Raw genomic sequence first — 12,520 nt, 5'->3', positions numbered from 1 at the left:
GGTATGGGAAGCCATGTACTTTTGTTAAAAGCAATCTCCAGTTTTTTGTTCTTTCTTTGTGTTTAAGTTAGGCTTTTAAGTTTGATTGACATACAGTTGTACAAAACCTGTACAGAAATTGTTAAGAAAAAAGTGATTAGCATGGAATCTAAAAAATAAACATGACTTACAATTGTTACATTTTAAACATCAGATGTTGTGTTTATTTCAGCCAAAACAGAGATATGTTATATGACCATTTCTTTTCTTAAAGTTCCTTAAACATGGTGATGAACTGGTAATTTCATTAGTACATGTCTGATTTGTCTTCTGGAGCAAGCCAAATGCTTTTTTTTTTAACTTTGAAATTGCATCTAGCTGCAAGTTACACGGTGTGTAAGTTAGAACATTTACCTTCTTTAAAATAAACCACTTACTTCATAACTCCTGCACATTTCACTTCGTATACCACCTTTATTGACTGAAATATGAACGATTTTTGTCCCAGGTCTTGTAGGTATATGTAAATTTTGGTTGAATTGAATCATTGACTGTAAATATATTATGTAGAACCAGTTTGAATAAATAGAAGTCTGTAAATTTTAATAAAACTGAGAAATATGGATGATGGTAAAACAAAAATGGTTGTGTTTTGTCATTTTACTCATAATTTTCTATTATTTTTCATTTAAAGACAGACAAAATATTTTATTATTTGTCTTGGAACAAGTGAATGTTTGTAGAATAAAGTTTGTTATGTGTTTGTTGCCTTTATTCTATTTTATTCCCCTTTCAGTGGTAGCTGATGCACCAGTAAGTGTGCACAGCTTTACTTGTGATGAATAAAGTTTTAAACCAAAGCTTCAGCTCTGGTTAGTAATTGCGGTGTGCCGTCACCTAACACTGAAAGAACAACTGTTCCAATTTAGCAAGGATCTTACCTCAAATGAAATGCCCCTGTAAAAATATATTAAACATAAGAGCAGAATCACCCGATTTCTTTGATGGTTCTGCGAATGGTATAGTATTAATTGTTAAGACTCCTCCCATAACAAGAGGGCCCTGAAGGCCCTTTATCGCTCACCTGACCTATGGACCTAAACATCAGATCATCAAGATTAACATTCTGACCAAGTTTCATTAAGATATGGTCATAAATGTGGCCTCTAAAGTGTTAACTAGCTTTTCCTTTGATTTGACCTAGTGACCTAGTTTTACATCCCACATGACCCAGATTTGAACTTGACCTAAAGATCATAAAGATTAACATTCTGACCAAGTTTCATGAAGATACAATCATAAACGTGGCCTCTAGATTGTTAACAAGCTTTACCTTTAATGTGACCTGGTGAAATAGTTTTTGACCCCACTTGACCTAGATTGGAACTTGACATTTCGATCATTAAGATCAACATTGTGACCAAGTTTCATGAAGATACCAATCCAAGATTTACAACTGTTTGGGGGTCGATACATACAGTCTAGTAATACAGGTATACAACATGTGTAAAGTTTACCCCATTGGTACTCTGATTGTTAGCTTCAGGAAAATATATGTTACATGCATTAAGAAAGTGTCCTAGTGTATGCTTGCAACCCTTGTAAGTTTATAAATTCAGAAGAGGTATTTAGACACTAAATAGGGAAATGACGTGGAAAACTGGAGTCATATAATGGCACATAAGATTAGTTTTCAGGTTTTTCCCTCTGTAGAACTATTTTCCTTATTTTCATTGCATGTGTTACTGAAATCACTTGACAGATCTATGCCCAACATTAGACAGCATTTTGATCATGAATGATAGAATAACATAATTTGTCATGGAAACGTAGGACATACACCACCACAGTAGTTGAACTATTGAGCTACAAATTCAATCAACAAGAACATTGTGCAAAATGTTAATTTTTTAATGATTTTAACATGGATTTTAAAGTTGTCATACTGCCAGGAAACTATAAAAATACATCAGAACTATAATTTTTTGCTGTGCAGAACAGTAAAAAAGGGAAAACACAGCTTAAATGGGTTTCAGGGGCTGGATGACTTAAAAGAAATGGCTCGATCTTTAGAACTACATGATATGAACAACCACTACAATTATGGGTCGCATTTTAGATGATTTTACAGTGTGTTTGTTTGCTTTACTCAAAATATATTTTCTTCTGAACTCGCGTTATTCTTCAAAAAAAAAAAAAAAAAAATCAAGTTACATACAGGCATTTAAAATGTGTCATTGTGTGTGCTGCAGTCATTTGAAGTTTTATGCATACAGACACTAAATAGGAAAATGGCACGAAAAAATGGTAGTCGCATAATGGCAGATTCAAACAGTCCTCAGTTTTTTTGCTCTGTAGAGCTATTTTCCTTATTTTCTTTGCATTTTTTTGCTGAAATCACATGACAGATCTATGCTTGACATGTAGGTAGCATTTTCATAATGAAATAATAACGTGATAGAATTTGTCATGGAAACTTAGATCATACACCACCACTACAATTTAGGGTCTAATTTTTTAGCTGATTTTGCAGTCTGTGTGTTTGACTGAAAATATTTTTCTTGCATCAAACGTGACCACCACTTTTCTTTTGATTTTCATTCAGCACTGATATAATATTCTTCAAGAAAATGTAAGTTACAGACATTTAAAATGGGTCCTGATGTGTGCTGCGGCCACTGGAAATATTTCAATTTTATATACAACTATTTAGTGAGTTGTAGCCTTTAAGGACGGTGCAATGCAGCGATTTAGTGTATTATGCCTAGTAAGGAAACAAAAGACATAACGTGTGGAAATTACGTTTCACAATAAAAACATGCTTGTCCGAAAAAATGACTGAAATTAAAGAAAGCACCACACTATTTGTGCGGAATATACCATTCCATTTCACAAAAGATAAACTAGAAGATAAATTTTCAGAATTTGGTCCAATCAAGCAGTGTTTCATTGTGAATGACAAAGGTATCGCAGATTATCACGGGTTTTCGCGATATCAACTTTATACTGCATTGATAAGTCAGAGGCTGGAGAAAACTCCAAAACGATATATACTAGATTCTTTGGGTTAATACTATTCTAGGCATTACCTATGAGATGGGAAACCCTGATCATTTATAATATTTTGGCACTTTTCTTGGAAGTGCACATCAGGTCTAGGAAAGTGAAGTATTTACAGATTATCTGTAAATTTACAGATAATCTATAAATTTACAGATTTTTCAATCTGTAAATTTACAGATCAAGTGTTTGAAAACTGCTAAAATTATATTTAGACACAAAATCGCAGCTTGAAATTAATTGATTTACTTATGGTATGTATAAATAAAGGTCAGTTGTAACTTTCAGTCATTTCTGTTGACTTTGATTTTTCTGAAAATGCCAAAAAATCAAAGTCAACAAAAATGGCTGAAACCCACAAATAACCTTAATTTATGCACGCTGTAAATAAACCAATTAATTCCAAGCTGCGGTTTTGAGGATAAATGTTATTTCATCAGTTTTCAAACACTTGATCTGTAAATTTACAGATTGAAAAATCTGTAAATTTATGGATTATCTGTAAATTTACAGATAATCTGTAAATACTCCACTTTCCTAGACCTGCTCATGGCACTGTATCCCCTTGGTTTAGTCCAACTAATTTGACGTGATCCTAGAACATATTGAGATAATTTTTTCATCTGGGCAATATCCCCAGTCGCATCAAACACTTAAAAGACCAAAATAGATGAAGCAATTTCCAATGAAATTTTCATTGCTGCCGACGCTTTACATGCTACATGTTTAAATATGTCTGTTATTTCAGGAATTGGCCACAAGTTCAAATAAAACTTACATGTTTCAAAGGGGGATTCAATTCCTCATTGATTTATGTAAAAATTATTAAATAATATCCAAAATTACGAATTTTCTAATGATTTAAACCTATATATGTACTGTACACGGTTAATGTTTACCGTGTACACGCCAATATGCGCAAGTGATAAAACCAATAACTTTATATGACTGAGAATTGTGATTCATCCTCCATTATTTTGGTCCTTCAAAGTTTTGGCGTTTAGATTGCCAGTCACAAATATAAAACAATCTGAACATCGAATTATTTTGACTACCCCTTGGTTAGTCCAAATATAATGGGGGTGGGTCTAAACCAGGGGTGTAAAATTCCACTCGCCCGCTCGCATTTGCGAGTTAAAGTCTAGATAGGACGAGTGGACCTCGCTGTATACTCGACCGATCAGGCGAGTGGTTTTCACGTCGGTAGCTTTAATGAAATTCAAAAATTACATCTCGAAAAACGTATGCAAACTTTGAGATGGTTCAGTTGCTACTTTGATTGACTAGAATTTACCCGTGAATCGTGAAGATATCAAAACGTCATGCCGGTAATTTTCCATTCCGAGAGCACGTGCGACCTACCGTAATATCTAATTTACATCGCCGTTACTTTTCTTTATCGACATGAACACAAAAAACGCGCGTAGTGCATTCATTTTTTAACATTTTCAACACCGCTTGAGAAGTAATGCAATTTGAATTCTATTAAGATTTCAATAAAATATCGACGGAAATGTAAGCAAATTTGTATAAAAACGGTCGAATTTTCATATAATCATTTGTTAAATTTCAAACAGGGCGATCTTAATTACTTATTTCTTTCTAAGAGAAAATAAGTGATACATACTATGGGCATAAAATTCAGACTTTTGACCAGAAATAACAAAAAACAGAATAAAAAAATCTTAAATAATGAAAAAGCGGCAGTAATTTAAATACATAGAGTTAAACGATTTTTTTGGTAAAAAGGTTTCTGTTAGTGCGGCGGAATAGGTTACGTGACCTCGTGGACGTAAATAGAAATTTGATTTTAAAATAAAACAAAATGATGTTGCGGTTTTTAATTCTTTGTACATGTACTTTTTGATAAAATATTCTTCTCAAACGATAATGTAAATTCCTTGAAGGCAAATATGTCACAGAGGTAGGATTTCCACTATTATTGTTTGAGACATGTACTTGTCAGTTTATACGCGATATTGCACATTCGCTTTTAATAACAAATTAGGGAAGAATCTTTTTTATTGATTTCTCATCAGTTTAAAGAATCGAGGCAGTTCGATCAGATAGTGATGTGTCACATGGCGCGAAAACTGTAACTGTGACGTAATGCCATGACAATCTCGTGCAACAATACCGCTTTGATCTCCACTTCAGATGTCATGATACCGACACACTTCTTTTAGCTCTTTGAGAGGATGTTAATTGATGATGAAAACAAGGACAATTACTTAGTTAATCAACAGGATAATTACCGATGATTGTCAACTTTTTATTTTTCGCTTTCAAGATGGGTAGGCGGATGATGACTATTGCGTCCATATTTTTTTAGGACACTTTTCAAAATAATTATTTTTCGGGAAATAAGTCTTGAGAAAATGAAAATAACTGATATTTAATACTTTCCTGGCACTTTGGGAAACTACGGTAGGGGTTAGACTTTGATTATTATTATTATCAATGCAGTTATTATTGAGAGCAACTTGATGCAGGAGATGACAAAATTAGTGAAAGAAAAAGAAAATTGTCTGGGTTGAAAAGGAAATTTAGGAGTAACAAAAATGAAATCAAAACTGAAACGTAGTGTACGAGCTATATGTTATATTTGAAATTTGCTTGTTGTACTTAATACTCCTTTCATAAAACGTGACAGTATTAAAAATGTCAATTATTAGGGCGAGTGACTGTTCACTAAGGGCGAGTAGATTTTACTAGCTACTAGTCCTGCAGGGCGAGTGGTGTGAAAAAGAATTTTACACCCCTGTCTAAACTCTTTATTTGTTGATGCATTTTACTTACAATATACACTAAGAAGAAAAATGCTGACAAGTTAAACATACAGTGTTACTGGAAAATGCTGACAAGTGGAATTATATGAAATAAAGCAAAGCCTCAAAGCGAGCTCAAAGAAATCCCATTTAATTTAAAAGATATATGGCAAAGAAACTATTCACTACTCAAAAGAAAATGAAAAATTCGCAAGAACCTCTGAGAGAAGTTTACATTTAGTGTCATCATACCTGTTGCAGCAAATATCATACTTCAAAAAAAAATACGAAAAACCCGTTTAACAAAAATACTGGAAACTGGTTTCACAGTGAAGTATTTCCTATTCGCTGTGTTCAACTAAGTCAGTGGAAACCTTTCTTGCATGATTTTTGAGTGATGAATAATTTTCAGCAATCGAATTAAGTTCTGCATTCATTGTGGAGAGAACCACTTCCTTTCTAGGCTAGGGGTGCCACAGGTCACTGTGTTAGCTTCCGGCGAAACTTTTAAAATCCATCACCAAGTGTGAAAGTATACTTTCGTGACAGTAAAGTCAGACAGGCTATCACACGTTAAATAAATACACCTTTAGGTTGGAAAATGGAAAGTTGTTAAGTGTCCACACTTTAATTGCATAAATTTGGGACATGATTTGAAACATTGTGTATTACTGACAAACTGATATAGAGTATTAGAATTGAGTATGGATGTTTTCTTTTTTTCAGTTTCTGGAAGAAGCAGAGGGTTTGGTTATGTCAAGTTTACATTACTGTAAGTGTTTGCTTTGTTTAGGAGTACAGGAACTGTATTCATATAGTTTTATGTCTGATACTTGGAAGCACATTAAAGAATTAAATTTTCTTTTGTTTTGTTTGCAGCGCAAGTAGTAATGAAATGTTGCCTGAAACTGCAGTCTTCAGCTATAGACAGCTCTGTTAAATATTGTAGATATGTTATGAACAAATTTATGGCTTACTTAACATTCATTGAGTTTTTTTTTCCTTTCAATTTTTGGGAAATGGTGGCAGGGCTCATACATGTAGGAGGATGAAATTCCATTGTAACGACTTGAATGGGGTAAAAGTGCATCATATTAAAAGAGTTTCTTTTATAGATATATTACAATCGAAAAGAAAATGACTTGAAAGCACATTGTTCATAGTTTGCATAATGATTTAAGTCAACAAAAATGTTTTACTTGGAATATGTGAAAAAAAGAAAACAGAAGAAATTTCTTGAGGGGAGTTTTTTTTCAGAAATAAGTGGGATACTCCGAAAGCATATTGTTTGTAGAGAGACCCAAAAATGGACAAAAAACCCACTGATTCACTGATTCTTGTTCTAAAGTCTAAGATTGAGACTTCAAATGTTGAAGATTACAGACCAAGTTTTCTTCTATTCTGTTATAGTAAGAATAGCATGAATTTACGCATTAATGCTTGAGTTACAACATGAGAGTCATCTTACACCTGGAGTGTGAGGCAAGTTTTTTTCAGCAGTAGCAAAAAAAATCGGAAAATCGTGTTCAGCAAAGTTCAGTAATGTGCAAGATTAGTCCCGTAACGTCAGAGTGCTTGCTGTTGTATTAGTTAGAATGACTGTATTTCTTTTCCTAAGCTATCAGCATGAAAACACACTTGGCAAAATGACCACGTACAAATTTGGAAGTGTGCAAGCTAGATGCTCAAGTGAATATTATGAGGGCATCATGGTCTTTCTGTTAAGGGAAATTTATATGAACTGCACATGGTATTTGATCCGATCAGAAGAAATTCTTATACTCTAGCTGATTAAGTCACAGTAGGGACATATTAATGATAGAGGGTTAATATTTCAGAGAAGATGCAAAGAAAGCACAGGAGAGTGATTTAAGTTTAGAGGGACGGAAGGTATCGGTAGACTATGCAGACATTTCAAAGAAGGTCAAGAAAACACCAAGAAAACCAAAAATAAAAAAAGAAACAGAAAATCATGACAGTAATGTGCATGATGACAGTGATCATGATACAAAAGATATTGTTGTAAAGGAAGAAAAAGAAAGTGATGATGAAAAAGGTATACTTTACGTTAAAATATTTGTGAACACAATATACAATTGAGGAATTTGATATGTTTTGTTGGTCTGTAAATGGTAAAACCTAAGTTATGACCGGCTCAAGATGCCCATTTAAGGAGAACCTTGACCTTTTGACCTTGCTACTGACAAGGTTTTGTGTAATATTCATCAAACAGTTCATGACAAGAAGTCTTCTAAAGGTTTTTAGCACAGCTGAACCACTGGACTTCGGCTGTTTGAACATATATAATTGTTTTATTTATTTTGTTGGGTTTAATGTCACACTGACACAATTATAGGTCATATGGCGACTTTTCAGCTTTGATGGTGGAGGAAGACCCCAGGTGCCCCTCCGTGCATTATTTCGTCAACACCCCGGGTGAGGCTTGAATCTACATTGATGAGGGACAAGTGATTTGAAGTCAGGGACCTTAACCACTTAGCCACAAAGGTCCCTTTGAACATATATATTAAGTGAATGATCTATTGTCCACAAAATAACCATAAACATCTGCTGTGAAACTATTTGTGACAATTTGTTAAATGGTTCATCTTGACTACTTAGGGGCCACCATAGCTAACAATAGATAAACCTTCAGAGGTCACTTTTTCCTGTGTACATAAACTTTAAAGTTAAAAAAAATACAACTGCCAGAGGGTGTAGTCACTTTGTCCTATATACATGTACATATATTGGAAATTTAATACAAACCATATCTTGCCATTGAAGCATTGAGATCTCCTTACAGTATGCAGGCCAGTCCTTTAAAGTAATTTTGCAAAACTATTTCTTGGATAACTCTTTACCAGAATTATTCAACCAAGGTGAGTGGGCCGTCTTGTTTTCTCGGATTGTTAAAACGATTTTTTGTTACTCATGGAAACAAGTGGAATGTTACTTTCCAAAATTATGTGTTCATGCATTGTTCAAATGTTTTTGCTTGATTGTGCATGCTTACTGGCTGCCAGAGGTTATAATAGAAGTAAACATTTAAACAACAGCTCTACTGATTTTCACCAGATATACATCAAGTGTGTGTGTGTGTATATATATATATATATATATATATATATATATATATATATATATATATATATATATATATATATATATATATATATATATATATAGTACAAACTTCTCTTGTTTTCAGTGAAGGAGAAGGCAAAAAATAGTCAGAACCTGAAATACCACAAGGCAAAAATAGTGTCTGTGACAGGGCTGCCTCACAGTGTAACAGATGGAGAACTTAATAACTTTGTAAACAAAATGTAAGTGTTGTCTACAATTTTTAAAGAATTTCTTGTGTATTAGAGGATACATTTTATTGATTTTTTTTTACATTTTTTGCCTTCAGCATTATCTGATTGCCAGCTAAAGAAATGATTCCTAGAGTCTATCTGTGAGGTGTCCGAAGTAATTTTGAATGCCATGAAAATTCAAAAATGAAAAAAAAGTAATTGCATTTGAAAATGTTTGAAAGCACTGTCCTGTCTGGTTGAAATACTGTTTTAAAAAATGCCCTTATCCCAAAATGGACAAATATAATGCATGAATTCATGAACCTGAAGTGCTAGGGCCTCTTCCCAGTTATCTGTTATGAATCTCTTGATTATAAGAAAAATATTCCATAAATAGACCTTTCTCAAATTTGTTAGAACACTATAGTTGGTCTGCAGCATCTTTGTATGATCCTCTGTCAAATTCAATCAAACGCTTGGACCATTTTGAGGCCACTTGAGTGAAAAATATGAAAACCTTTAAATAAGTTCATAGGAACTGGTCGATGGATTTTCACCAAACTTTGTCTGTAGCATCCTTGGATGGACCTTTCTCAAGTTGATTTTAAAAGGCCAAATTTGGTCTATAGGATCCTTGTATAGACCTCTCTCATACTTGTTCAGATTGTTGCATTTAGGGCTGCCGGAGCTAAAATAGACCTATCATCTTATGAAGCTGATGATTTATTCTTTATGAAACAATATTGTTGCATTTAATGACACAATGGTCAAGGTCATGTGAGCATCTTTTAGAGTTATTACAACTGTCTTGTTGATATATTTGTTACAGTGGTGTGAAACATGTTGCTGAATGTAAGCTGTTGACTGGTGGCAAGGAGGCACATCTCAAGTTTAAATGTATCAGAGATGCCAAACGAGCTATTAGAAAATTACACAATCATGCTTACAAAGGTACGTATAATTTTATATCTGATATAGGTGAGTTATTCTACTGTGGGTTTGAAACCTTGCTTAGGGCGTTGAAGGTTTTCATGTGAGGAAGCCATCCAGCTGGATTTCGGAAGGTTGGCAGTGCCTTGTTGTGCCTGAAATAATGCATAGAAAAGTATATTGGGTCTTCCTCCACCATCAAAAGATGGGAAGTTGCCATATGGCCTGTAACTATGTGGGTGAGACCTTAAACCCATCAAAAACAAAAAACTAATGAAATGAAAATAATGGATGTGAAAGCCTTAACTTCAGCTTCCTTATTACAGATTGAACTGCTGGTTCATTATAAAGCACAGTAATGGAATTAAGACAATAACTGTGACTCCACTTAGAGTGAATTTAATATATTTTATTTAAAGCAAATATTTAGGCAAAAACCATTACAGACAAGCCCTTTTTGTGTGTATGAATGGCCATCACTGGTAGCTGTGGTTATATCTGTTTGAGTTGTTTAAATCTGTAGAATGGTCTAGGGCCATTATTGCCCTCTTGTTTCAGCTTTTTATGCTCTTGAAACTGGATGTTTAAGGTGAACACCTTCGATGGGTAGACAGGTAGTGTCCACAGAAGTTGTCAGCTCTCTGACTTGAATAAGTCTTACCCAAGGTTCACCAAACTTGGTCACAATGTTAATGACCAAAATAACTCAGCTAAGGGCAATAAACAAGAGGATCATCCCATCGGCTTTTCAGTTATGGCCCTTGAACTACTCAGAATTGCGAAAATACAGTATAATCTCATTAACTTGAAAATAAAATTTCCAGTATTTACCTAACTTGATCAGAATGTTAATTTTAAATAATATCTTGGCCAAGTTTGACAAACAGTTAGATAGTCTCAGTCACTCTTGAGTAATGGCACTTGAGTTTGTCGAAATTTAGAAAATGAGTATTTTAAAATTCAATTTTTTTTGCTTTGATGGGTATTTATTTCAGTATGATACATAATTTTGAATGTTTACAGACAGTATGTTACAAGCTGTTCAGATGTCTCAGGATGTGACAGGTCAACCTCAGAATGTACTGAAGAAATCCAGAGTTATTGTCAGAAATCTTGCATTTCAGGTAAAATCAGTTTGTAAGAACTAAGAAATATATCAAAATATTGTCTTTGTAGACATTACTGACAAACTTATTGAGTTGAGACAAAAACAAGAGAGGAGCGAAGAACTGCATGAAAACAACCACTTGCTTTGTCTAACAAGAAGTAAAACTATGTCAGTTAAAATACCATCAAGATGTTCAAATTTGAAACTGGTATTTAATACTACTAAAAAAAAAATGCAAAATTATATCCTAAACGTCAGGCTATTTAGGACAAACTGTTGTTTTCAGATTAGTCAAGTGTTGACGTTATTGTCAGTATAATTGATATACTGTTTGTTTGTTTTGTTACTTTTATAATTCATTTTACACTGCTGTTTGTTAACATTCAAGAAAAATTGTTATAGTGGGAGGCGAGTCGTTCTGAGGTAAACATGTATAATATACATATATTATAAAATACACTCCTGATAATGGTTTGCAGGTCGTATGCAGATAAAGAAATGTGCATTATGGAAGTGTACAGGTTTTTAGATTTACTGTATTTTTCAGTGTAATGAAGAACAGTTACAAAAGGCATTCAGCCATTGTGGAGAAATAACAGAAGTGAAAATTCCATCCAATCAAGGTTTGTGCATGTTGACACAAGCATAGTTCTCTTTTTTGCATAATTTATTGGATAAAATGGGCTATTGGTTTGCAATAAGTACATGTACAAAATGGTGAAAAATCTTCTAAGTGATTAAAATGAGATGAAAATGTATTATTGTATGTAAATAAAAATACCCAGAGGACATTTAGAGTAATTGCCAGTAAGAAACCTATACTTTTTAAGCTCATCATAGAAAAAATATATTACTAACACTCAAATCATCCCTGTAACTAGGTCAGCTGTGAAATATTATGCTTAAATTGAAAAGTTTTCAGTGTGCCAACTGCTTTGTCAATCCTATTATATTTTATATGGATAAAAGACTGGTTATGAAGATAGTTTCTGTTTCTTTAATGTGTAGTATTTAGAAAAAAGCAATTTGAAAAATCTAATTTTTTCAGTAACAGAGGACATCTGAAGTGTTGATGATGTCAAAATAAATACAATTTTACAAGTGTTAATTTTAATGTAAAATAGTCTTCTTCTTAATACATGAACCAAAGGTTTAGGGTAAGCTGCTAGTATAGGTGGATGGTCAGGTGTCCATCTTTCATCTTTTTTACACCGTTCGGCCTGTGTCAACAGTGTTTAGAACATCTTCTTCTTTGAGACTTACAAAATCAGAATTACACCAAACTTGGTCTATAACATCCTAGCATGTTGTTCATATTGTTCCACTGACCCATTTAAGCGGCCGTCAGAGCTAAAAACTTCTTACAAAGTACTGTG

At 33.5% G+C, this 12,520-nt stretch overlaps 1 protein-coding gene across 1 annotated transcript in view; it reads left to right on the top strand.

Moving 5' to 3' along the window:
• The first annotated feature begins 2,761 nt into the window (after nt 1-2,761).
• LOC123551486 (RNA-binding protein 28-like) overlaps nt 2,762-12,520 on the top strand; it is a 31,067-nt gene continuing 21,308 nt past the window's right edge. The window contains exons 1-7 of the mRNA XM_045340460.2: nt 2,762-2,943; nt 6,534-6,579; nt 7,646-7,863; nt 9,019-9,136; nt 9,936-10,057; nt 11,060-11,160; nt 11,692-11,767. Of these exons, the coding sequence (XP_045196395.2) occupies nt 2,814-2,943; nt 6,534-6,579; nt 7,646-7,863; nt 9,019-9,136; nt 9,936-10,057; nt 11,060-11,160; nt 11,692-11,767 (811 nt within the window). The 5' untranslated portion in view covers nt 2,762-2,813. The remainder of the gene's footprint in view (nt 2,944-6,533; nt 6,580-7,645; nt 7,864-9,018; nt 9,137-9,935; nt 10,058-11,059; nt 11,161-11,691; nt 11,768-12,520) is intronic.

The sequence above is a fragment of the Mercenaria mercenaria genome, chromosome 4 (assembly GCF_021730395.1).
Source record: "Mercenaria mercenaria strain notata chromosome 4, MADL_Memer_1, whole genome shotgun sequence".
Lineage (NCBI taxonomy): Eukaryota > Metazoa > Mollusca > Bivalvia > Venerida > Veneridae > Mercenaria > Mercenaria mercenaria.
This window is presented reverse-complemented; position numbering and strand designations above follow the sequence as displayed.